Source organism: Cervus elaphus, chromosome 5 (genome assembly GCF_910594005.1).
Source record: "Cervus elaphus chromosome 5, mCerEla1.1, whole genome shotgun sequence".
In the NCBI taxonomy this organism is placed as follows: Eukaryota; Metazoa; Chordata; class Mammalia; order Artiodactyla; family Cervidae; genus Cervus; species Cervus elaphus.
This window is the reverse complement of record NC_057819.1, coordinates 90,225,512-90,248,829: the sequence shown is the minus strand read 5'-3', so window position 1 is coordinate 90,248,829 and position 23,318 is coordinate 90,225,512. Positions and strand designations below refer to the sequence as shown.

At 40.0% G+C, this 23,318-nt stretch overlaps 1 protein-coding gene across 2 annotated transcripts in view; it reads right to left on the bottom strand.

The window, feature by feature from the left end:
• Positions 1 to 23,318, bottom strand: part of MYO1D (myosin ID) — a 357,910-nt gene that overhangs the window by 237,150 nt on the left and 97,442 nt on the right. For both annotated transcript variants that reach the window (XM_043903065.1, XM_043903066.1), the window contains exons 2-7: positions 22,403 to 22,611; positions 18,107 to 18,200; positions 15,315 to 15,480; positions 13,538 to 13,591; positions 11,976 to 12,071; positions 7,304 to 7,420 (exon numbers count right to left, since the gene is read on the bottom strand). In XM_043903065.1, coding sequence (XP_043759000.1) covers positions 7,304 to 7,420; positions 11,976 to 12,071; positions 13,538 to 13,591; positions 15,315 to 15,480; positions 18,107 to 18,200; positions 22,403 to 22,611 — 736 coding nt within the window. The remainder of the gene's footprint in view (positions 1 to 7,303; positions 7,421 to 11,975; positions 12,072 to 13,537; positions 13,592 to 15,314; positions 15,481 to 18,106; positions 18,201 to 22,402; positions 22,612 to 23,318) is intronic.

Below are 23,318 nucleotides of genomic sequence, written 5' to 3'. Positions count from 1 at the left end.
TTAGTATATAGGAATGCAAGGGATTTCTGTGTGTTAATTTTATATCCTGCAACTTTACTATATTCGTTGATTAGCTCTAGTAATTTTCTGGTAAAGTCTTCAGGGTTTTCTATGTAGAGGATCATGTCATCTGCAAACAGCGAGAGTTTCACTTCTTTTCCTATCTGGATTCCTTTTACTTCTTTTTCTGCTCTGATTGCTGTGGCCAAAACTTCCAAAACTATGTTGAATAGTAGTGGTGAGAGTGGGCACCCTTGTCTTTTTCCTGATTATAGGGGAAATGCTTTCAATTTTTCACCATTGAGGGTGATGCTTGCTGTGGGTTTGTCATATATAGCTTTTATTATGTTGAGGTATGTTCCTTCTATTCCTGCTTTTTGGAGAGTTTTAATCATAATGGGTGTTGAATTTTGTCAAAGGCTTTCTCTGCATCTATTGAGATAATCATATGGTTTTTATCTTTCAATTTGTTAATGTGGTGTATTACATTGATTGATTTGCAGATATTAAAGAATCCTTGCATTCCTGGGATAAAGCCCACTTGCTCATGGTGTATGATTTTTTTAAATATGTTGTTGGATTCTGATTGCTAGAATTTTGTTAAGGATTTTTGCATCTATGTTCATCAGTGATATTGGCCTGTAGTTTTCTTTTTTTGTGGCATCTTTGTCTGGTTTTGGAATTAGGGTGATGGTGGCCTCATAGAATGAGTTTGGAAGTTTACCTTCTTCTGCAATTTTCTGGAAGAGTTTGAGTAACATAGGTATTAACTCTTCTGTAAATTTTTGGTAGAATTCAGCTGTGAAGCCATCTGGTCCTGGGCTTTTGTTTGCTTTAAGATTTCTGATTACAGTTTTGATTTCCTTGCTTGTGATGGGTCTATTGAGATCTTCTATTTCTTTCTGGTTCAGTTTTGAAAAGTTATACTTTTCTAAGAATTTGTCCATTTCTTCCAAGTTGTCCATTTTATTGGCATAGAGCTGCTGGTAGTAGTCTCTTATGATCCTTTGTATTTCAGTGTTGTCTGTTGTGATCTCTCCATTTTCATTTCTAATTTTGTTAATTTAGTTCTTCTCCCTTTGTTTCTTAATGAGTCTTGCTAATGGTTTGTCAATTTTGTTTATTTTTTCAAAAAACCAGCTTTTAGCTTTGTGATTTTTGCTACGGTCTCTTTAGTTTCTTTTGCATTTATTTCTGCCCTAATTTTTAAGATTTCTTTCCTTCTACTAACCCTGGGAGTCTTCATTTCTTCCTTCTCTAGTTGCTTTAGGTGTAGAGTTAGGTTATTTGACTTTTTTCTTGTTTCTTGAGGTATGCCTGTAATGCTATGAACCTTCCCCTTAGCACTGCTTTTACAGTGTCCCATAGGTTTTGGGTTGTTGTGTTTTCATTTTCATTCATTTCTATGCATATTTTGATTTCTTTTTTGATTTCTTCTATGATTTGTTGGTTATTCAGAAGCATGTTATTTAGCCTCCATATGTTTGAATTTTTAATAATTTTCTTCCTGTAATTGAGATCTAATCTTACTGCACTGTGGTCAGAAAAGATGACTGGAATGATTTCAATTTTTTTGAATTTACCAAGACTAGATTTATGGCCCAGGATGTGATCTATTCTGGAGAAGGTTCCGTGTGCACTTGAGAAAAAGGTGAAGTTGATTGTTTTGGGGTGAAATGTCCTATAGATATCAATTAGGTCTAGCTGGTCCATTGTGTCATTTAAAGTTTGTGTTTCCTTGTTAATTTTCTGTTTAGTTGATCTATCCATAGTTGTGAGTGGGGTATTAAAGTCTCCCACTATTACTGTGTTACTATTAATTTCCTCTTTCATACTCGTTAGCATTTGCTTTACATATTGCAGTGCTCCTATGTTGGATGCATATATATTTATAATTGTTATATCTTCTTCTTGGAGCCTTTGATCATTATGTAGTGTCCTTCTTTGTCTCTTTTCACAGCCTTTATTTGAAAGTCTATTTTATCTGATATGAGTATTGTGACTCCTGCTTTCTTTTGGTCTCCGTTTGCGTGAAATATTTTTTTCCAGCCCTTCACTTTTAGTCTGTATGTGTCCCTTGTTTTGAGGTGGGTCTCTTGTAGACAGCATATATAGGGGTCTTGTTTTTGTATCCATTCAGCCAGTTTTTGTCTTTTGGTTGGGGCATTCAACCCATTTACATTTAAGGTAATTATTGATAGGTATGGTCCCATTGCCATTTACTTTGTTGATTTGGGTTCACGTTTATACAACCTTTCTGTGTTTCCTGTCTAGAGAAGATCCTTTAGCATTTGTTGAAGAGCTGATTTGGTGGTGCTGAATTCTCTCAGCTTTTGCTTGTCTGTAAAGCTTTTTTTTTTTTTTTTTGCTTGTCTATAAAGCTTTTGAATTCTCCTTCATATCTGAATGAGATCCTTGTTGGTAGAAGAAGATAAAAATGGTGGAAATAAATGAAGCAGAGAGGAAAAAAGAATAAAAAGAAATGAGGACAACCTCAGGGACCTCTGGGACAATGTTAAACACCCCAACATTTGAATCATAGGAGTCCCAGAAGAAGAAGACAAAAAGAAAGGCCATGAGAAAATACTCGAGGAGATAATAGCTGAAAACTTCCCTAAAATGGGGAAGGAAATAGCCACCCAAGTTGTTGGGTACAGTAATCTGGGTTGTAGGTTATTCTCTTTCATTACTTGAAGTATGTCCTGCCATTCCCTTCTGGCCTGAAGGGTTTCTATTGATAGATCAGCTGTTATCCTTATGGGAATCCCTTTGTGTGTTATTTGTTGTTTCTCCCTTGCTGCTTTTAATATTTGTTCTTTGTGTTTGATCTTTGTTAATTTGATTAATATGTGTCTTGGGGTGTTTCGCCTTGGGTTTATCCTGTTTGGGACTCTCTGGATTTCTTGGACTTGGGTGGCTATTTCCTTCCCCATTTTAGGGAAGTTTTCAGCTATTATCTCCTTGAGTATTTTCTCATGGCCTTTCTTTTTGTCTTCTTTTTCTGGGACTCCTATGATTCAAATGTTGGGGCATTTCACATTGTCCCAGAGGTCCCTGAGGTTGTCCTCATTTCTTTTGTTTCTTTTTTCCTCTCTGCTTCATTTATTTCCACCATTTTATCTTCTACCTCATTTATCCTATCTTCTGTTTCCGTTATTCTACTCTTGGTTCCCTCCAGAGTGTTTTTGATATCACTTATTGCATCATTCATTTTTAATTGACTCTTTTTTATTTCTTCTAGGTCTTTATTAAACATTTCTTGCATCTTTTCAATCTTTGTCTCCAGGCTATTTATCTGTAACTCCATTTTGTTTTCAAGATTTTGGATCATTTTTATTATCATTATTCTAAATTCTTTTTCAGGTAGATTCCCTATCTCTTCCTCTTTTGTTTGACTTGGTGGGCATTTTTCATGTTCCTTTACCTGTTGGGTATTTCTCTGCCTTTTCATCTTGTTTAGATTGCTGTGTCTGGAGTGGGCTTTCTGTATCCTGGAGGTCTGTGGTTCCTTTTTATTGTGGAGGTTTTACCCAGTGGGTGGGGTTGGATGATTTACTTGTTAAGGTTTCCTGGTTAGGGAAGCTTGCGTTGGTGTTCTAATGCATGGAACTGGATTTCTTCTCTCTGGAGTGCAATGGAGTGTCCAGTAATGAGTTTTGAGATGGGTCTATGTGTTAGGTGTGACTTTGGGCAGCCTGTATGTTGACACTCAGGGCTATGTTCCTGCTTTGCTGGAGAATTTGCGTGGTATGTCTTGCTCTGAAACTTACTGGCTCTTGGGTGGTGGTTGGTTTCAGTGTAGGTATGGAGGCTTTTGGATGGTCTCTTATTACTTAATGTTCCATGCAGTCAGGAGTTTTCTGGTGTTCTCAGGTTTTGGGCTTAAGTCTCCTGCCTCTGGATTTCAGTTTTATTCTTCCAGTAGTCTCAAGACTTCTCCAACTAAACAGCACTGCTAATAAAACTTCTAGGTTAATGGTGAAAAGATTCTCCCCCGTGAGTGACACCCAGAGAGGTTCACAGAGTTACATGAAAAAGAGGAGAAGGAGGAGGGAGATAGAGATGAGCAGGAGGAGAAAAAGGCTAACTCAAGAGGAGAGAGACAGATCTACGCAGTTGTCTGTTCCCAAAGTGTTCTCTGTAGCCCAGACACCCACACAGATTCACAGAATTGGATTGGGAAGAGAAGGGGAAAGGAATAAATAGAGGTGTTCTGAGGTAGAAAACGGAGAGTCAAAAGTGGGAGAGAGTAATCAACACACTCCTGAATAAAGATGGGAACTGAATATTGGATTCTTAAATGTCCAAAATTTATATCACATACTGAAAAACAAAGATTAAAAATCTAGAGTAGAGGTTAGACTCTTTTAGAAGTATATATGGAGTTTGGCTTAAAAATAGGGCTTCTCTTTTTTTTTTTTTGCAACGTTATAGTGAAATGAAAATGAAAATTAAAGAGGAGTAGAGGAGTAATAGAGGACTTTAAAAGAAAATAAGAGAAAAAAAACAAGAAAAAAAAACAAGAAAAAAATTTTTTTCCTAATTAAAAAAATCATAAAAATATATGAAAATGAAAGTTAAGGAATAATGGGGGAGTAATAGGGAATTTTAAAAGAAAATAAAAGAGAAAAAATGAAGAAAAGGAAAGAAAAAGAAAGGTAAAAATATATCTAGGAATTTCTCTGGAGCTGTTGTGGTCAGCGTGGGTTCGGTTCAGTTTCAGATAGCTCCTCGTTCCAGCTTACACTTCTCGATATCTATAGGCCCTTTCCAGTGTAGTCGGCGTTACCTACAGGGATTTTAATCTGTTGCACCGGTCCCTTCTGAAGCGGTTTCCTTTGTTTATTTGGCTTCTGTTTGCTGGTCTCTTCAGTCCCTAATTTCCGCCCTGACACAGGCGGGCGGAGGTGGCCTCTTGTTCAGGTTGCTAGTTCCGTCGCGCTGCAGGGAGGGGCTGGCACTGCTTTCCCCTCTACGCTGCTCAGGCTCCCGGCTGCTCTATATGGAGCGTGCCCTGCGATGCACGCGGTTCCAGTTTTCAGGTATTCCACAAAAGCATGGACTCGGTTGCGCCTGCGTTTTGTGCCTTCCCCGGCAGAGCAGCTCAGGCAGCCAGGAGCCTGATGGGCGCACTCTCCCCAGGTGTGGCGCGCCTTCTCCCCTCCGCAGCCCCAGCCTCAGTTTCTGCCCGTGCAGGTCGGGTGTGTGCGCCTTGTGTTTAGCCACGACCCTCCCAGCGGATGTCGACCATCCAGAATCTCAGGAAGTCTTTGGTTAGAAACTGGAGGCCTGTTTGCAGTGTGGTAGGGGATGCCGTCTTTGTGGCCGAGTTTGCCCCTTTCCCCTACCCCCTGCCTCCTGCCTCTGGTGGGGCTGGGCTGGTCCGCAGCCAGCTAGCTCTTCTCTGGACTTGCTTGGTCCCTTTGTTCTGCAAACGGCTGGCAGTGTGTTCGGGCAGGTTAATTTTCTCTCTCTCTTTTGCTGTCCCACAGTTTAAGTTGGTATCTCAAAAAAGCTCCCTCGGATTGCCCTCAGGGCACTCAGGCCTGGTCCTTACCCTAAGCAATGCCGCCCGCTCCTCTCCGTTTCGCCCCCACTTGCTGGTGGAGGATGCGGGCGTCTGGGGTACTTTTCTGCTGGGAGTTGCTTTTAGGCACATAATCTGTGGGTTTTATTTATTTTTCCTCCCAGTTAGGTTGCCCTCCGAGATTCAAAAACTTCCACCAGACACGCCAGTGAGAGGGTTTCCTGGTGTTTGGAAACTTCCTCCATCACGACTCCCTTCCCGGGACGAGTCTCCGTCCCTAGCTCTTTTGTCTCTCTTTTTATCTTTTATATTTTGTCCTATCTCCTTTCGAAGACAGTGGGCTGCTTTTCTGGGCGCCTGATGTCCTCAGCTAGCGATCAGAAGTTGTTTTGTGAAGTTTGCTCAGCGTTCAATTGTTCTTTCGATGAATTTATAGGGGAGAAAGTGGTCTCCCCGTCCTATTCCTCCCCCATCTTGGCTCCTCCCTTTTACTATCATTTTAAACGGCTGGAATTAGTTGTGTCTCTTTCACCCAGCTCCCCCTACCCTACTATTCTTTTTATTCACTTTTATTACATGTTTATTGTTCTAGTAAATCTTAGAATCATTATGTCACCTGAAAAAAATTCTTCCTTGGATACTGAAGCATTATTGTCACATTGTATTTATAAACTAGTCGAAACAATGAAATAATTTAGAATGTTAAAGTCTTCCCAGTCTGACACATTGATTTAAGAGATTGTTTACATGTGGCTATATAATATTTTTCACATAGGTCCTGAGCATTTCTGTCTTTTTTTGTTGGAGGGGGGAGCTGCACTGGATCTTTGTTGTTGCATGTGGGCTTTCTCTAGTTGCAGTGAGCAGGGGCTACTCTTCGTTGTGGGGTGCCTGCTTCTCACTGCAGTGGCTTGTCTTACAGGGTGCTCTAGAATGTGGCCTCAGCACTTGGGGTGCACGAGCTTAGGTGCTCTGTGCACCTGGGATTTTCCTGGACCAGGGATAGAACCCATGTCCCCTACATGCGCAGGAGGATTCTGCACCACCAGGGACGTCCCAGGTCCTGTGCATTTCTGATTCACTTAGGGTTAATCTCTCCACAGGAAAGTGAAAAGTCATTTGTATTCCAGATTTGTATTCATGTTGTCACTCATTTACCACCAGGTTACACGTTCATTATGTTTTCAAGATCTCTAATAAATACAGACAGTAATGAAAAGACTCCAACTGACAGTTCTTTACTTCTAAGTTTAGTGTGATGTGTGGAAAATAACTTGTGCTGAAGTGGGCCAGGGTGGTCCATAGTATTGGCGGTGATGAACTGGCTGTGTTTTTTTTTGGGGGGGTGTGTGGAGGGTACTTTTACGCCAGTCATTCATTTCCAATCTATAAAATGAGACAATAAAAATCTAGTTCTGGAAATCTGTGATTCTGGTTCAAATGCCATTAGAAGTTTACTCTGTTCAAAAGATTTTAGCTTATTTCATGGGTGGTCACATCATTGCTGAATTCTTTTACCTTTGAAAATAACCAGTTCAAAGTCTAACATACCAAGAAGGCAGTAAACGAAAGCCACAGTCTCAAAACCTACAGTGGCTTGGAAAATCCCTCATACAATTATAAAATGATGGAGGAAACTACAGATACAGTAATTTCTTCAACATGTCAGAGAAATTTTCTGTACATAAATTACTTTTTTACAAAACCCCAAACCTTCTGAAAGAACATTCGAACTCCACAGGGAGGTGATAACTTCTGAAAGGCGTCCCCACTCACCAAGTGAAGAATAGCAGCCAAGATTTTATATGCTGTTTGAATCTCCTCGGGTTTGAAGCCAATTACTTTCATGGCATCGGCTACTACTTTGAATTCTGCAGCATCATTGATAGATGACTGGGAATGAAAACAGGAAACTGAGGTCACAGACATTTCATTTGAACATTAACATACAAAACCATGAGACTAAATTCAAGTGAAGCCAAGGTCTTGATGCCTTTGGAATAAGTCATTGAAGGGATGGGGAGAATCCAGAGAAAATACAATGATTTCAGGGGTAGCGATATACGGCAACTCCCGCAAGGCCCACTTCTGTGAGAGAGCCGCCAGGCACTCTCTGGAAGCTTCAGTGAAGGAGCAAGTCCTGAGTTGGCTCAGGGAAGCTCTGGGATGAGTGGAGGAAGTGGCATGACATGTGAGACCACAAATGGAAACTCTGACTGAAGGAGCCTCCGAGACACATCCTAGCTATTGTCGTCTGTGGCTTTTGGTTAGTCTTGTCCAGGCTCGGAACAACGCTCCCACGCTGGTATGGCCAGGCTTCCTACTTCAAAGGTGAGGAAGAACACTCCCCACTCCACCCCTAAAAGACAAGTGGCCTGCCTCGATCATTTGGCTAGCTGGGAAACGGTAGGGGAATATGACCTTGCTTTTTCAAGCATTCTGTAAACATTAAGTATGTCAGAGATTCTTGCTGTATAAGAGGGCTCCTGCAGAAGGAATGTTTATATCTCTCTCCTGAGTTTCCTGGGGGCTTCCCAGGTGGCGCTAGTGGTAAAGAACCCGCATGCTAATGCAGGAGACATAAGAGACGTGGGTTCGATCCCTGGGTTGGGAAGATCCCCTGGAGGAGGGCATGCCAACCCACTCCTCTATTCTTGCCTAGAGAATCCGTGAACGGAGGTGGGCTACAGTCCACGGGGTCACAAAGAGTCGGACACGACTGAGAGGACTCAGCACACACACAAGCCGCTACTTGAGCATCTTGAGTACCTCACACCCAAGTTTATATGTTGAAATCTTAACCTTCATGGTGATGGTGTTAGGAGATGGGGCCTCTGGGAGGTGATCAGGTCTTGGAGATGAAGTCCTCATGTTGGGATGGGTACCCTTATAAAAGAGACCCCAGAGGTCTGTCAGTGACAATTTGGTGCTTGACAAGGGCCTTTGCCATCTGCCTTGTTGGGGACTAAACCCTGTGTAGCTGCAGCTGTTGACCTCTGCCATGCCCTGAAGGGAGCTCAGGGTGGACAGCAGGGATGGGGCACTTTATGCTCCAGGGAAACTGGTGGAACAGGTCTTCAGATAGTTATTTTCAGGAGCTGATTTCACGATCCCAATCCTTGCATCTCCTCACATCAAAGAGAAGCAATAAATCCCTTCATGGTGACATCAGCTCCTAGTGACTAGCAGGAAACCTTTTGTAAGATATTGACCTTCCCCCACTACCTCTTTGGAGCAGCTTCTCAGAGCGATGCAATCCTCATTTTGCCCAAATAAAACTTAACACACAATTCTCACATTGTGCACCTTTTTAAGTTGACAGATCCCTGGTCCTTCCACCCTGTGAAGACATGGCAAGAAGGCACCACGCTTGAACCACAAAGTGGACACTGACTCTGCTGGGGCCTTGATCTTGGGCTCCCCAGCCTCCAGAATTATGAGAAATCAACATTTCTCATCTGTTTATGGTATGTTTGTTGTAGCAACCCAACTAGACTAAGACAGGGGTTCAAAGACTAATTGCTTGCCTTGATCTGTAGCCCATTGGAAATACAAGGGTGTCAAAAAAATCACAGTAAAGCAACGGTAACTGCCCATCTTAGGAGTTTTCCCAAAGCAGTGGCTGCGGAGAGTCTGATCTTTCCTCAGTGAGTTTCTGCTCTGGTTGGGACCCAGAGACCTGGCCTGATGGCCACCTGCTGAGGAAGAGCAGAGGAAGGGGTCCCCTCTGCCTGATGAGCATGTGTTCCTTTAATTCCAGGACACAACCAGGCAAACTCTTCCCCATTCCAGCTCTCTGAGTAAGATGCTTAACTTTGTTGAGGCTCAGTTTCCTCATGGGTATAAAGGGCATAATGATACCTTTCTTACATGGTTGTTGGAGAAGGAAATGAGAATTTACATAAAGCAACTCCCTTTATATACGGGTCTTGCTTTCAATCTTTCCCAAGACCCTGATGCTGGGAAAGATTGCAGACAAAATCAGAAGAAGATGGCAGAAAATGAGATAGGTAGCATTACTGACTCAGTGGACATGAATTTGAAAAACTCCAGGACACAGTGAAGGACAGTAGAGGCCTGGCGTGCTGCAGTCCATGGGGTGGCAAAGAGTCACCAACAGTTCCTAGCACATGAAAAGCACCTGACTATCAGATTATTATTGTCAAAAGCTGCAACAGTGTTGAAACTGCAGAGAAACCAGACACGAAGTCTACATGTCCTGCTGAGGGGACTGTCGGCTGCTTATCTAAGGGGCATTTTCTAGCCCTACTTCTTTCCTGCTGATGAAACACTGATTTGTTCACCCCTCGCCAAGTGCATATGTTCTTCAGGACTGGTTTCCCCTCGCTTAGGAGGTAAATCTTCACTGGTCTAAATGAATCACGGGGATCTTTTTCCCCTAACCAAGTGACTGGTCAGTCATGGGCATGAGAAGCCATTCTGGCCCATAAGACATGAGGCTTCCCTAGCTTATCAAGGGTTATGGCCAGGAGCATTTTCTCTGCCTGTGACTGCTGGAACTGCCACTGCCATTTTGGGACCATGAGGAAAATCAACCTAAGCAGACCAGCCAAATTCAGTGAGGATGGCAAAATTGTAAGTTGGAGAAAAAAACAAGCATCTGGGTCTCTTATCGACATTGTTAAGGCACTGTATTAACCAACTCTGGAACTGCCCCATCCTAGGGCTTCTTGTTATGATATCATCAGGTTCCTTATTGTTTTTGGAGACTTTTAATTGGGTCTTACCTGTAACCCACAGTATCTTAATTGTATGTGAGTCCTACATTTTAGGATGGCTAAGTTATGAAACAGAGAGAGCGATACTTCATAGTTATTAAAACTGTTCTATTAATTTATATTTGTTTACATGGGAAGATACTAATGATTATAATTTAATAAACTTAATTAGGATTTATTGTATGATTCCATATATAAATATATACATATATAAACTGTTGTTATCAATAATTATCTCTGAAAGGTGAGCTTTAGTATATTTTAATTTCCTTTTGGTTCATCTTTATTTTAGGTTTGACTATGATCATATATTACTTCTTGGTTTTTATTGGGCAGGAAAAATGGAAGGGGAGGAATAGGAATGAAAATTGTTGATGAAAAGGGAACCTAAAGTAAATTTAGCTTTGAAGAAAAGACTAAATGTTCATGTAGTATTTGCTTTTTCTGGGTGCTTTACATGACCCAGTCAAGAGTCACTTGGTCAATAAGACAATTTGATTTAAAAAGAATATTTTCAGTCACTGTTCTTTTAAGAGTTGATTTTATAGTCCTTTACACATCTTGAAGTAGCTCTGACCTGTTCTCAAAAAGCTGGGGTGTGGCCCTCCGTTGTTTTGTTTGCTTTCAATTAATTTTCAGCCAAACATCCTGTTCTTGGATGACTGTAAAAGAATGAAACTGTGCAACTTAAATGTCAAACAATGGAAAACTAATTGCAAAACCCTAAGTATCATTTATTTATATGTGTGATAATAAAAATACCAGTAAAACCAGTAATATAGGTATAATTAGCTTAAGATGAATAACAAAGAATTTGAAAAAAAGAAATGCTTCCCACATCTTGGATTCTTTCCTTTTACAAAGTCTTTTATTTTCTCCCCCAACTACAAACATAGTGCATCTTTAATTATAGAAGAAATGTGAAATATGTAAAAAGCAGGAGAACCCAAGTATGTATAACTTTAAATATCCAGAATAAACAAGTAAGCCCTGGTCTATTTCCCTTCAAATCTTATTTCATGTATTTACACACCTTCCCCAATGAAACTATAATTACTGTTTTATAACCTACCATTGACAAATCACTATATTATTAGGATTAGCTATAAATTGGCTAGCAGAAATTATATGTACAGCAGAGCACTAATTAGGAACAAAATGGCAAAAGGGTTGGTGTGATGTGTGTGCAAGGGCTTTTACATGCAAGGGAAGGGAAAAAAAAATTGTGAAAGTTGAATAGAAATGCTCCAAGGATCACAAAACTATTTCATCAAAATCATGATTTGAAAAACTAATGAATGGTGATCTTTGATATCTTTCAAACACAGTGCTTTTCAGCTTTGTTTTGTTTTACCAACTTGCCTTTGGCCAAATCATACAGTACCTCCTTTTGCGGTGGATTTCCTACTTGTAACAATATTTTTAGAGGGTCAAAATAAAAGGAATGGGATTAAAAATTAAAAAAAAAAACCCACAAGAACACAAGAGAGAAACTTCTTTCGTATCAGATGGTGATAAAATATAGTAATGGGTTACTAAGCAAAGTTGTTGCATCAAAAATACATCGAATCTCTGTCCTCGAGAATTTTAGAAATAGGATAAGAGTCATTCATTTGCTTTAATGTGGCAGGCTGAAACTGATAATTTATTAATGTCCCTTCTGATTCTTTGATTCTATATCTGAATCATCTCAAAAAGGAAACGCTTACCTTTAGCTGGGCTCCAACATGGATGTAGTTGTAGGATGACAAGGATTTCTGGAGATGCAGAGAACGTAGCATCTGGTCCGAACCTCCTTGCAGCAGCTGAAAAACATCGAAATAAAAATAAGTTATCAATATACCCACTGAACCCAATATGCCATGTATTCTAACTTACTGCTGGTCAGTTCCTCAGTCGTGTCTGACTCTCTGCGGCCCCATGGACTGTAGCCCACCAGGCTCCTCTGTCCATGGAACTTTTTCAGCAAGAAGACTAGATTGGGTTGCCATTTTCTTACTCCAGACTTAATGGTAAACTAGCTTTTTTTCATTTTCTGGGTTAATTCACTCAGGTCCTCCTGTTTCTGGCTTTGAAGATTTTTTTAAATTTTTTATCTCGAGGGGAAATGGCTTCAACATCATCAGAGATGGAGAATGTTATACAGTCAGAAGGAAAATTACTTAAAAGTTCTTAGCCCTTTTGTAACCTAACTGGCATGAAAGGCTCTTGCTTTGACTGTAGCTGTCTGTGACCCGGCAGCCGGTGCTCTGTGGCAATCATGTGCTTATCAACCTTGTTATCTAGACAGTGTGCAGGTGTGTTTCAAATTCAGAAAGAGTCAATACTGCCTTGAATCCAAGAGGCGTCAGCAGCTGGTCATCTGTTGAATCATACTGGAAACAAACAACTTTCCCTCCTCAAACTCTAACCTCAGGAAAGGACAGTTGGGTAGCCAGGACTGTAGTATTGGACAAAGACAAATTTTAACTTTCACTCAAGTGCAGAGAAAGTTATGGGTTCTTTTTAAAAAAAATATTAAATTATTAATTTGGTTGCATGGACCTTAGTGGTGGCATGGGGGATCTAGTTCCCTGACCAGGGATTGAACCCGGGTCCCCTGTATTGGTGTCTTAGCCACTGGACCAGCAGGCAAATCCCAGTCACGGGTTCTTGAAATAACAGAACTCCTATATTTGGCAGAAAACTAGTTTATTGAAAACATGGTGAATTATCAACAAAAACACAGACATAATACACGTTGTTCTTCTCTACAGAGAATTTGAGAAGGCACTATGTTGAAATTCTCTATATTAAACTGCACACTTTGGTTTACTGAAAAAAAAAAACATAACTATCAGGTTTTTAAAATTGATTCTTTTTTTTTTTTTTTTAACAAAAATAACTTGAATTTGTATTCCCATCTCTGGAAGTGCTGCAAAATGGGAACAATAGCTCCAACTGAAAAATAAAACTAATTTACCATATTCAGAATGTTATCGTTTTAAAAGCTTTTAGGGTCATTAAACTGTTACTACACTGCAGAGAAACATGGGAAATGCTCAGCTGAGGCAGTCATCTGGTTGGTTAATACCTGCTAGCTTTTTAGAATAGTCATGCTCGTCAAGCCTCTGAAGAATTCCGTAGGGGACGGTGTATGCACGTGTGCCCACGTGTGCAAAGTGTTGTGGGCAGATGGAGGTGAGGGAGGCACGGGAGAGCCCCCAAAGTAAAAATCCATTTCATGCACACCTGAACAGATGGACGATTATCTGCAGAACAGCTTACTAACCTGATAGAAAGAATGAAAGCTTCTTTCTCCTGGCTGTTGCACAATAACTCGAGACTAAAGGGGGAAAAAAAGAAACACATTAAAATCGTTAATCTGACAATGTACTCCTGAAACAAAATGAGAGCCACTTTCCCAGAGAACCCTGTATCAGCAGGGCACTGAAAAGGTCCTAAGGACCCCACGGACGGGGCTGACCCATGGAGTTTTCTGTGCAATCTTTTGATAATTCTTTCTTGAACTTTCCGAAAATGAAGCTATTTTGATTTTTTTTTAAACCTGGAGCCTAAAGATGGAATTTTCAGGGGGAGGGAATTGGCAGTGGGGAGAATAGGAAGCAATGTTTAGGGAGGAATACACTTAGCATTCCCTTCCTGAGGATCTGCTGGTATTTCCAAGAGCACCACCTTACATCCTGTACTAAAGTCAGGTGAACAAGGTCTGTCCACAGATTCCTCTGCTTGAGAGGGTTTCGAAAAGATTGCTCTTAAGAGAGGACTCAAAATGTAAGGGGATTCTTTTGCCTGAATATGTACATAAAGTGAAGGCATGAAACATTTTGGAAAAAAAAAAAGACTGATAATAACTGGCATTTCCTGTCCTTTTTCAACTGACTCTGATAAAACACTGTTTCCTGAACAATCTGACTTCAGCTTCACAAACAAAAATGAAGGTTAGACTGCATTCTGCTGCCATAAAGGTTGCTATGGTATGAGTGGGATGGAAAACCCTTAACTGAGAAGGTAGGTCGGTTCATCTCTGAGTATAATTCAAGGCGGCAACTTAACTTGGTAAAGCTCAACCTTAACTGCTGTAACCAGGCGAATCTACTCCAGATTGTTAGGATACAATCTACTCCAGATAGTTAGGACACAACCTCTCTAGCAGTCCCAAGAGGAAAAGTTTTGACTGGACTCGTTTACAAATTGGATCTTTCACTCACATGGGCAGATAAAAACGTACTAATTTTTCACAAACCAAATGTAGTATGCCTCATAATTAGGCTATAAAATCACAAAGTACTATATTACTATATAAATATACATATAAATACTACTATAAAGCAGTGAACAAATAGAAACTGGAAGAAAAGGAGATTTCAAATTAATTAAAATAAAAACATGGGAGGATGTGTAAAAAGAGTAGAAGTGATTAATCCTAGATGGGTTTTTGCTAAACCTTACCCAAAAGTTGGCATATGTTCAATCACCCCCCTTCACACACACCCCTAAATCATTATCTACAAATTCCATAACTTTTCCCACCTTGACATTGTAATGCTAATAAGAGAACACAAAAAGAGAACATTAATGTCACAGAACAGTTACTGAGGGGCAGGAAGGGGTGGAGAACAGGACTAAAAGGTACTTTGGAGCAATAAAAGAAATTCTACAATCAGGTTTTTAAAAGACATTCAGCATTAACAGACTCATAGATACAGAGAAAAAACAGTGGTTGTCAGAGAGGATGGTGTTGGGGGCAGGGATGGTGAAATAGGTGAAGGGTATTAAGAGGTACAAACTACCAGTTATAAATGAGGTGATGTACACACAGGGAATATAGTCAACAATATTGTAATAAGTTTGCATGGTGATGGACAGTAATTGGTCTTATTGAGGTGATTATTTTATAATATATAAAATCATTGAATCACCGCATTGTATACCTGAAACTAATATTGTACATTAATCATAACTCAACTTGAAAACACAATTCTAGTGCTCCCCCTCAAAAATTCAGCATTTGCAAACATGACCCTCAGAAACCAAGCACATTTTACCTTCTCCAATAAGTAGTTATTGATGTGTCCACCAATTGGGTCTCCCTTGAAATCAAAGTTGATATCCATGTATTTTCCAAACCTGCTTGAGTTGTCATTGCGGTTGGTTTTGGCGTTTCCAAAAGCTTCCAGGACACAGTTAGACTTAAGCAACATATTCTTCACTCTTTAACACAGATAAATGAAAGTCACTGCAAGAAATTTCAAAGACTGGACTTTTTAAGAAACTAGATTTCATTAAAAGACATGTAAATATGTCTACAGAGATGTTGACTGTAGCGTTGTTTGCAACATCAAAAGAACAAGAGCTTTTAAACAACAGAAATATCCATGAATAGGGATGGATGAAGACAAATTTTTGCTTCCTAGTACAACATATACTGACCTAGAAAGAGGTCCAGAATATATTAATGAATGAGAAATTAAGTTGCAAAATAATATGTATTACAAAATAGTATGATCTTTGTGGTGTGTGTGTGTGTGTGTGTGTGTGTGTGTGTGTGTGCATGCACATGTTTTACTAAATGCTTACAAATCTGGAAGGGACAACATACTTCACTATGGTTACCTAGATTGATGGGGGAGGTAGGTGGAATTTCAGGGAACTTTGATGTTCTGCACAATGGTGTAATTTTTAGTTTTTCTATTAAATGAGCATACTTTATTTACATAAAGAAAAATATTAAAAAGAGATGTTCTGAAAAGAATGGGTGATACGGAAAATGATTCCATTTTTAAAAGTATTTGCTTACAAAGCCTAGTGAAATTTACTGCACTGGTTAAAATATCATCAATGTGGTCTTGATTAGTTTAGAAACTGCTCATCATTTTGTTTGGAGCTGTATGGAATCTCTCTTTGGTGTCAGGTATTTAAGTCTTTTTTTTTCAGGTATAATTTTTAAATAAAGATAATTACAAAAGATGTTAAGTCATTCTTTATTGATGAACACTAATTCTCTATCCCAATGGATACATTTTAACTTCATTCTAGGTCTTGTCTTTGTTTCTATTTCACTGACATACTTGCTCTTATATGGGCATATTGCTGAAATAACCTTCCATCACTATGAAAAGTGACCCTACAACCTTAACTCCTCACGAATGAAAGTACACTTTTAAGTGGAGCAGGGGAAACTGCTTTGCTATGGTAAATAAAAAAAAGTGTTTATAAACTTTGGTAAGATATGCTCTTAAAAAACCAGTAAGTGTAAACATGCCTTACTTTATTGTACCAACTGGGCTTAGAAATTAACTGTTAAAACAAACTAAAATTTAGTTCTCAGCCAGTTACTGTCCTGAGATTCTAAGGAAATTCTAAAAACTTACTTATATCCTTGTCCTGGTCCTATTAGGTTGCAAAGTCAGAATCACAATTGGGGCTGTATCGCTAAAAGATACCTCTTTTGGCGTGGCAATCTAGCCCAGTTACGATGAAAAGAAGAAAGCCCATGTAGGGTAGTCTAGTCCAAATTCTCTTCTTTTGTACCAACACAGCTTCCTTTTTCTCTACCCATAAAACTGAATACTGAGACGTATATACAGAGTGTGACTGTCCTGTAAATAAATACTAAGCTTCAAACTAGCTACTTTGGATTTTTTTTTTTTTTGATGTGGACCATTTAAAAAATCTTTATTGCATTTGTTACAATAATGCTTGTTTTATATCTTGGTTCTGTGGCCAGGAGGCATGTAGGATCTTAGCTCCCCGATTAGGATCAAACCCACACCCCCTGCATTGGAAGGTGAAGTCTTAACCAGTAGATTGCCAGGGAAGTCCCAAAGTAGCAACTTTAGAAAGTTGCTCTTTTTCTCTTTGGAAAGTCCACACCACATAAGAAAGTCATGTTTTATAGCCACATTTCCAATTTTCTAAAAGCAAAAAAAAACCCATTCATTTACTCCTTAATATTTACTAAGTAAATAGCATGTACCAGACACTCTACTGAATGCTGGGTCAGTGCACACCAGCGCACCCAGACAGCACACGCCAGCTTTATCACTCATCCTGCGGTGAGCAGAGAACAACGTGGTATGAAATCCTTTCAGAAAATGAATCCTATTCGGAACTTCTAATACCAAGGTTCTGGTTGTCACAGAGTTGGGCAGCATGCGTCTGCCTCCCAGAGCCCCCTTTCAGCCTAGGCAAAGTAGAACACAGTGTAGAAAAGATGCTTGTACAGTAGAAAGAGCAAGAAACCTGTGTGTGCTAGAACAATACAAACTCCCAGGAGACTGTTACATCTTTGCTGAGCCCATGGAACATTGAAGGCAGCTGCAGACTAGAATTCCCTTAGCAGTATCTTTCGATCAAAAAGAAATATGGAAATAGAAGGATATAAATGGAAATATAGAGAGGACTTCCCTGGTGGTTCAGTCGTTAAGAATCTGCCTGCCAGTGCTGGGGACACAGGTTCGATCCGTGGTCTGGGAAGATTCCACACACCTCGGGGCAACCAAGTCCATATGCCACAACCACTGAGCCTGTGTTTCACAACGGGAGCGGCCGCCGCAACGGGAAGCCTGCACGCCGCACCTGGAGAGGGGCCCCCCTCGCCACAACTGGAGAAAACCCGTGCACAAAAACAAAGTCCTAGTGCATCCCCCAGTGAAGAGACAAATTTTAAAAGATAACTCAAACTAAGTTATTAAAAAATAAAAGCACAGAGCTCTGCAGTAAGAGAATCAAAGTAGTTTAACCATCAAGAAATGAGAGTGCGGACCTAATCTCGTCCAGTCTGTATAGAAAGTGAGGCTCCAGAGACAATTCTCCCCCATGGTGAGACGGCCCTTACCTTTCGATCTCCGCTCTCTGACTGGGGTTGGTGATGGCCGCAATGTACTGCATGATGTACTTACTGGCTTCTGTTTTACCGGCTCCGCTTTCCCCTAGGGGGAAAATTGTGGAAGGCTTAACATTCCCACTTACACCAAGCTAATGTTCAATCGAATTATTTCAAGTTTTCTTTTAAAAAAAAAAAAAATTGGAGAATCAAATGATTTCAAACTTTTTTTTTTTTAATTGAAGTATCATTGCTTTACAAGGTTCTGCTATTTCCACTGTATGGCAAAGTGAACCAGCTACATGGACACATATATCCCCTCTTTTTTAGATTTCCTTTCCATTTAGGTCACCACAGATCCCTGATTAGAGCTGCCCTGTGCTATACAGGAGATTCTCATTAGTTATCTATTTTATTCATAGCAGTGCATATATGTCAATCCCGATCTTCCCATCCATCACACCCCCTTTTTCCCCGTGGTTATCTATACATTCATAAAGTTTTTTAGAAAATATTTACTTTCATTTCTTTATTTGACTGTGCTGTGTCTTAGTTGTAGCCTGTGGGATCTAGTCCCCTGACCAGGGACTGAACCTGAGCCCCCTGCATTGGGAGCATGGAATCTTAGCCACTGGACCACCAGGGAAGTCCCCATTTGTCAAGTTTTGATGTAATTCATTTGAAATCTTTTATGTTTCTTTCTCTTTCTCTTTTTTTTTTTTTTTTTTTTGAGTTATTTCATCCTGTCTTGATATGGGGTTGGTTCTAATGGATCTGAACATGGTAAAAAATTTAAAACTACTGTAGAAGCAAAATAACAGATTACAGATCAAGACTTAATTAGTAAAAAATATCAAGGGATAAAATGTGGCATACTAATTCCTTAAAGTCTTAGTACTTGGCAGTGGCTCTGAAGTCCAGTGGAAAAGAAACAAGAAAAGTGACAAACAGTAGCCACAGTGAAATTCATGTAACTTTGTTTTCTATAGCAGATTAAAAAAAAAAATTTTAGTGGGGATGAAAGTTTCTTTAATTACAGCAATTTTAGTGAAAAACAAAAGCAGCAAGCTCCAGACATATGGTGTCACAGAAAAAGCATGACAACTGACATAAGGAGGGGAGAAGGGATAAGTTTATAATTATCTGCCCAGATCTTCATTTTTTAATTTTATTTATTATTTTTATTATTATTATTATTTTTTAGTGGTTTTTGCCATACATTGACATGAATCAGCCATGGACTTACATGTGTTCCCCATCCCCCCTCCCACCTCCCTCTCCCCATCCCATCCCTCTGGGTCTTCCCAGTGCACCAGGCCTGAGCACTTGTCCCATGCATCCAACCTGGGCTGGTGATCTGTTTCACCCTTAATAGCACACTTGTTTCAATGCTGTTCTCTTGAAACATCCCACCCTCGCCTTCTCCCACAGAGTCTAAAAGTCTGTTCTGTACATCTGTGTCTCTTTTTTTGTTTTGCATATAGGGTTATCATTACCATCTTTCTAAATTCCATATATGTGTGTTAGTATGCTGTAATGGTCTTTATCTTTCTGGCTTACTTGACTCTGTATAATGGGCTCCAGTTTCATCCATCTCATTAGAACTGATTCAAATGAATTCTTTTTAATGGCTGAGTAATATTCCATAGTGTGTATGTACCACAGCTTCCTTATCCATTCGTCTGCTGATGGGCATCTAGGTTGCTTCCATGTCCTGGCTATTATAAACAGTGCTGCGATGAACATTGGGGTGCATGTGTCTCTTTCAGATCTGGTTTCCTCGGTGTGTATGCCCAGGAGTGGGATTGCTGGGTCATATGGCAGTTCTATTTCCAGTTTTTTAAGGAATCTCCACACTGTTCTCCAGAGCGTCTGTACTAGTTTGCATTCCCACCAACAGTGTAAGAGGGTTCCCTTTTCTCCACACCCTCTCCAGCATTTATTGCTTGTAGACTTTTGGATAGCAGCCATCCTGATTGGCGTGTAATGGTACCTCATTGTGGTTTTGATTTGCATTTCTCTGATAATGAGTGATGTTGAGCATCTTTTCATGTGTTTGTTAGCCATCTGTATGTCTTCTTTGGAGAAATGTGTTTAGTTCTTTGGCCCATTTTTTGATTGGGTCATTTATTTTTCTGGAATTGAGCTGTAGGAGTTGCTTGTATATTTTTGAGATTAATCCTTTGTCTGTTTCTTCATTTGCTATTATTTTCTCCCATTCTGAAGGCTGTCTTTTCACCTTGCTTATCATTTCCTTTGTTGTGCAAAAGCTTTTAAGTTTCATTAGGTTCCGTTTGTTTATTTTCGCTTTTATTTCCAATATTCTGGGAGGTGGGTCATAGAGGATCTTGCTGTGATTTATGTCGGAGAGTGTTTTGCCTATGTTCTCCTCTAGGAGTTTTATAGTTTCTGGACTTACATTTAGATCTTTAATCCATTTTGAGTTTATTTTTGTGTATGGTGTTAGAAAGTGTTCTAGTTTCACTCTTTTACAAGTGGTTGACCAGTTTTCCCAGCACCACTTGTTAAAGAGGTTGTCTTTTTTCCATTGTATATTCTTGCCTCCTTTGTCGAAGATAAGGTGTCCATAGGTTCATGGATTTATCTCTGGGCTTTCTATTCTGTTCCATTGATCTATATTTCTGTCTTTGTGTCAGTACCATACTGTCTTGATGACTGTGGCTTTGTAGTAGAGTCTGAAGTCAGGCAGCTTGATTCCTCCAGTTCCATTCTTCTTTCCCAAGATTGCTTTCTGCCCAGATCTTTAAATGTTTATCCCTTGTGACCCAAAACTCCACGTGCAGAAATTTATACTCTAGAAATACTAAAAATATGAATATAATCAAATGATAATCTTCAAAGGTTTTAAGGCTATTTCTGCAGGCTATTCTATGTATTATGGCTAAAATCTGAAAGTAATATGCCCATTAGTAGAGGTTTGGGTAAATAAATTATAATTTAACTATTCAACATCATCCTACACAATTGTTAGAGACTGTACTACTTCTGTAGGTATTCCAGTGAAAAGATATCCACTATACATTGTTAAATGGAAAAATAAGTTATAACATAATTCTGTAATATATAATTAATATGCAAGCATGACTATATGTATTTACACACAGAGAGAAAATTTATAAAAAGATAAATGCTTTTGGGACTCCCCTGGAGATCCAGTGGTTAAAGACTCTACCCTTCCAATGCAAGGGGCATGGGTGTGATCCCTGGTCAGGAAACTAAGATCCCACATGCTGTGTGGCGCAGCAAAAAAAAAAAAAAAAAAAGGATAAACACTTTACTGTTCACAGGAGTTACTGTGAGAATTTTGGGAAGAACAAGGGATTCAAGGGAAAGAGACTTTCTGCTTTCACTTCATACATTTATAAAATTGCTTCCCTCCTGCCCCCCTTTTACAATCAGGCAATATTGCCTTCAAATTTTGTTTTAATAAAGGCCATCCTAGAGTATAACTCCCCAGCACCAACACTAAGTTGCCTCGCTTCTCTGACCCTCAATACTCTCATCCGTGAAGTAGAAACACAACTGTCCTACATTCCGATCAGAGAGCAGAGCTGACAACCAAAATGGAATAAAGATCGCAAAAGGGTTTTTAAAGTATAAAAGCCACTCATGCGAATATGAGGTGTTATGAGCCTCGAGAGGAAGTCCCACAGTTTGGGAGAGGTCACCCCGGGCCAGCGGGCAGGTACTTTCTTGTTTCCGACTCATTACGCACGACTCCTTGAAGTGCTCGGTTTTACGCAGAGCTCGGTGCCTGCTCTTGGGCACCCAGGGTCTGGCACCTGTTGACCCTCCCGCAGGCTTTTATAGCTCCAGCCCCCAACGCTGAGCCCATTTCCAGCCCCCGTGCCTCCATGTGTCCCTTGACGCCAGCTCCATCCTGTTCACCAGTCTGACTTGGAGTTCATTCTTCCTTTTTGATGGGACCTTAGGATGTCATCTTCCTGGTTTCGTTCTCTGATTATCTAATTTAAACTTTGTTACATTTTTATCCAGTAGTTCTATGCCTCTGAGATGACAGGACGAATTTCCCATGTCAACTCAGTCTACAAAATTGACCAGAAGTCCTTCCGAACATAATATATAACGTGTAAATGAACTGAGACTAGTGGATGGTCAGAAATGACAGAGATGATCTGGCATTTAATGTTGGTTACATTTTTTACTCCTGTAAAATTATTTAAGCTTCTAACTTCAAAGAATATCTAGTTAATCATTTGGACATTTGAGTACCCAAATAAATTAAATACATGTTGACTGTGGAAGCACAGGGCTCTCCTTAAATACCTGATATCACAATGCAGGTGTCTTTCGATCGCCTCTTCATAGCCTTGTAAGCAGCATCAGCAATGGCAAAAAGATGCGGGGGTCTCTCGTATAGCTCACGCCCTTTGTACTGCTCGATCGTGTCTCTCCCATAGATGTTCAACGACTTGTAGGGATTCACAGAGACGACGACTTCTCCAATGAATGTGTAGATGCGTCCTTTTTCAAATCTGCACATGAGTGGGAGAAAGGAAGACATGGCTGTGGTTATTGTTGTTGTTTAGTCACTAAGTTGTGTTTGACTCTTTGCCACCCCATGGACCGTAGCCCGCCAGGCTCCTCTGTCCATGGGATTTCCCAGGCAAGAATACTGGAGTGAGTGACCATTTCCTTCTTCAGGGAACCTTCCCTACCCGGGATTGAACCTGTGTCTCCTGCAGTGGCAGGCAGAGTCTTTACCCCTAGCCACCAGGGAAGACCAGGTATGGTTAAGGAGAAATGCCATTTCTTTCCTACAAGTCTCTTATTTCCAAGAAAATCCAAATCTCCTAGGAGCAACTTGAGAACTGACACTTCACGATTCTGCGTTTACTTCTGGAGTTAATGCTTGAGGCTGTGTGGTCTTGCGGCTGCTGCTGGTAGAAAAGACCAGTAGGGGGTATCAGCCAAGAGAGAAGGAAGAAATTAATACTGGAGGCTGGAGATTTTCTAATTTCTAAAATACAAAGGGATAAGAAGGAGAAAGAAATAAAAATGGCCAGGATAAGATAAGAGCTCTAGGAGGAAAAGATACAGAAGTTAAGCAGGTCTTGAAACCCATTAAGCCAGATCTTCAGTTGTAAAGAAAATTGTCCAAATATATTTATTTCTTCTCCCTCTTGAAACCCCACAAAAATGTTAGCAAAGGAATAAAAACAGTAACATCCATACCAGAGAG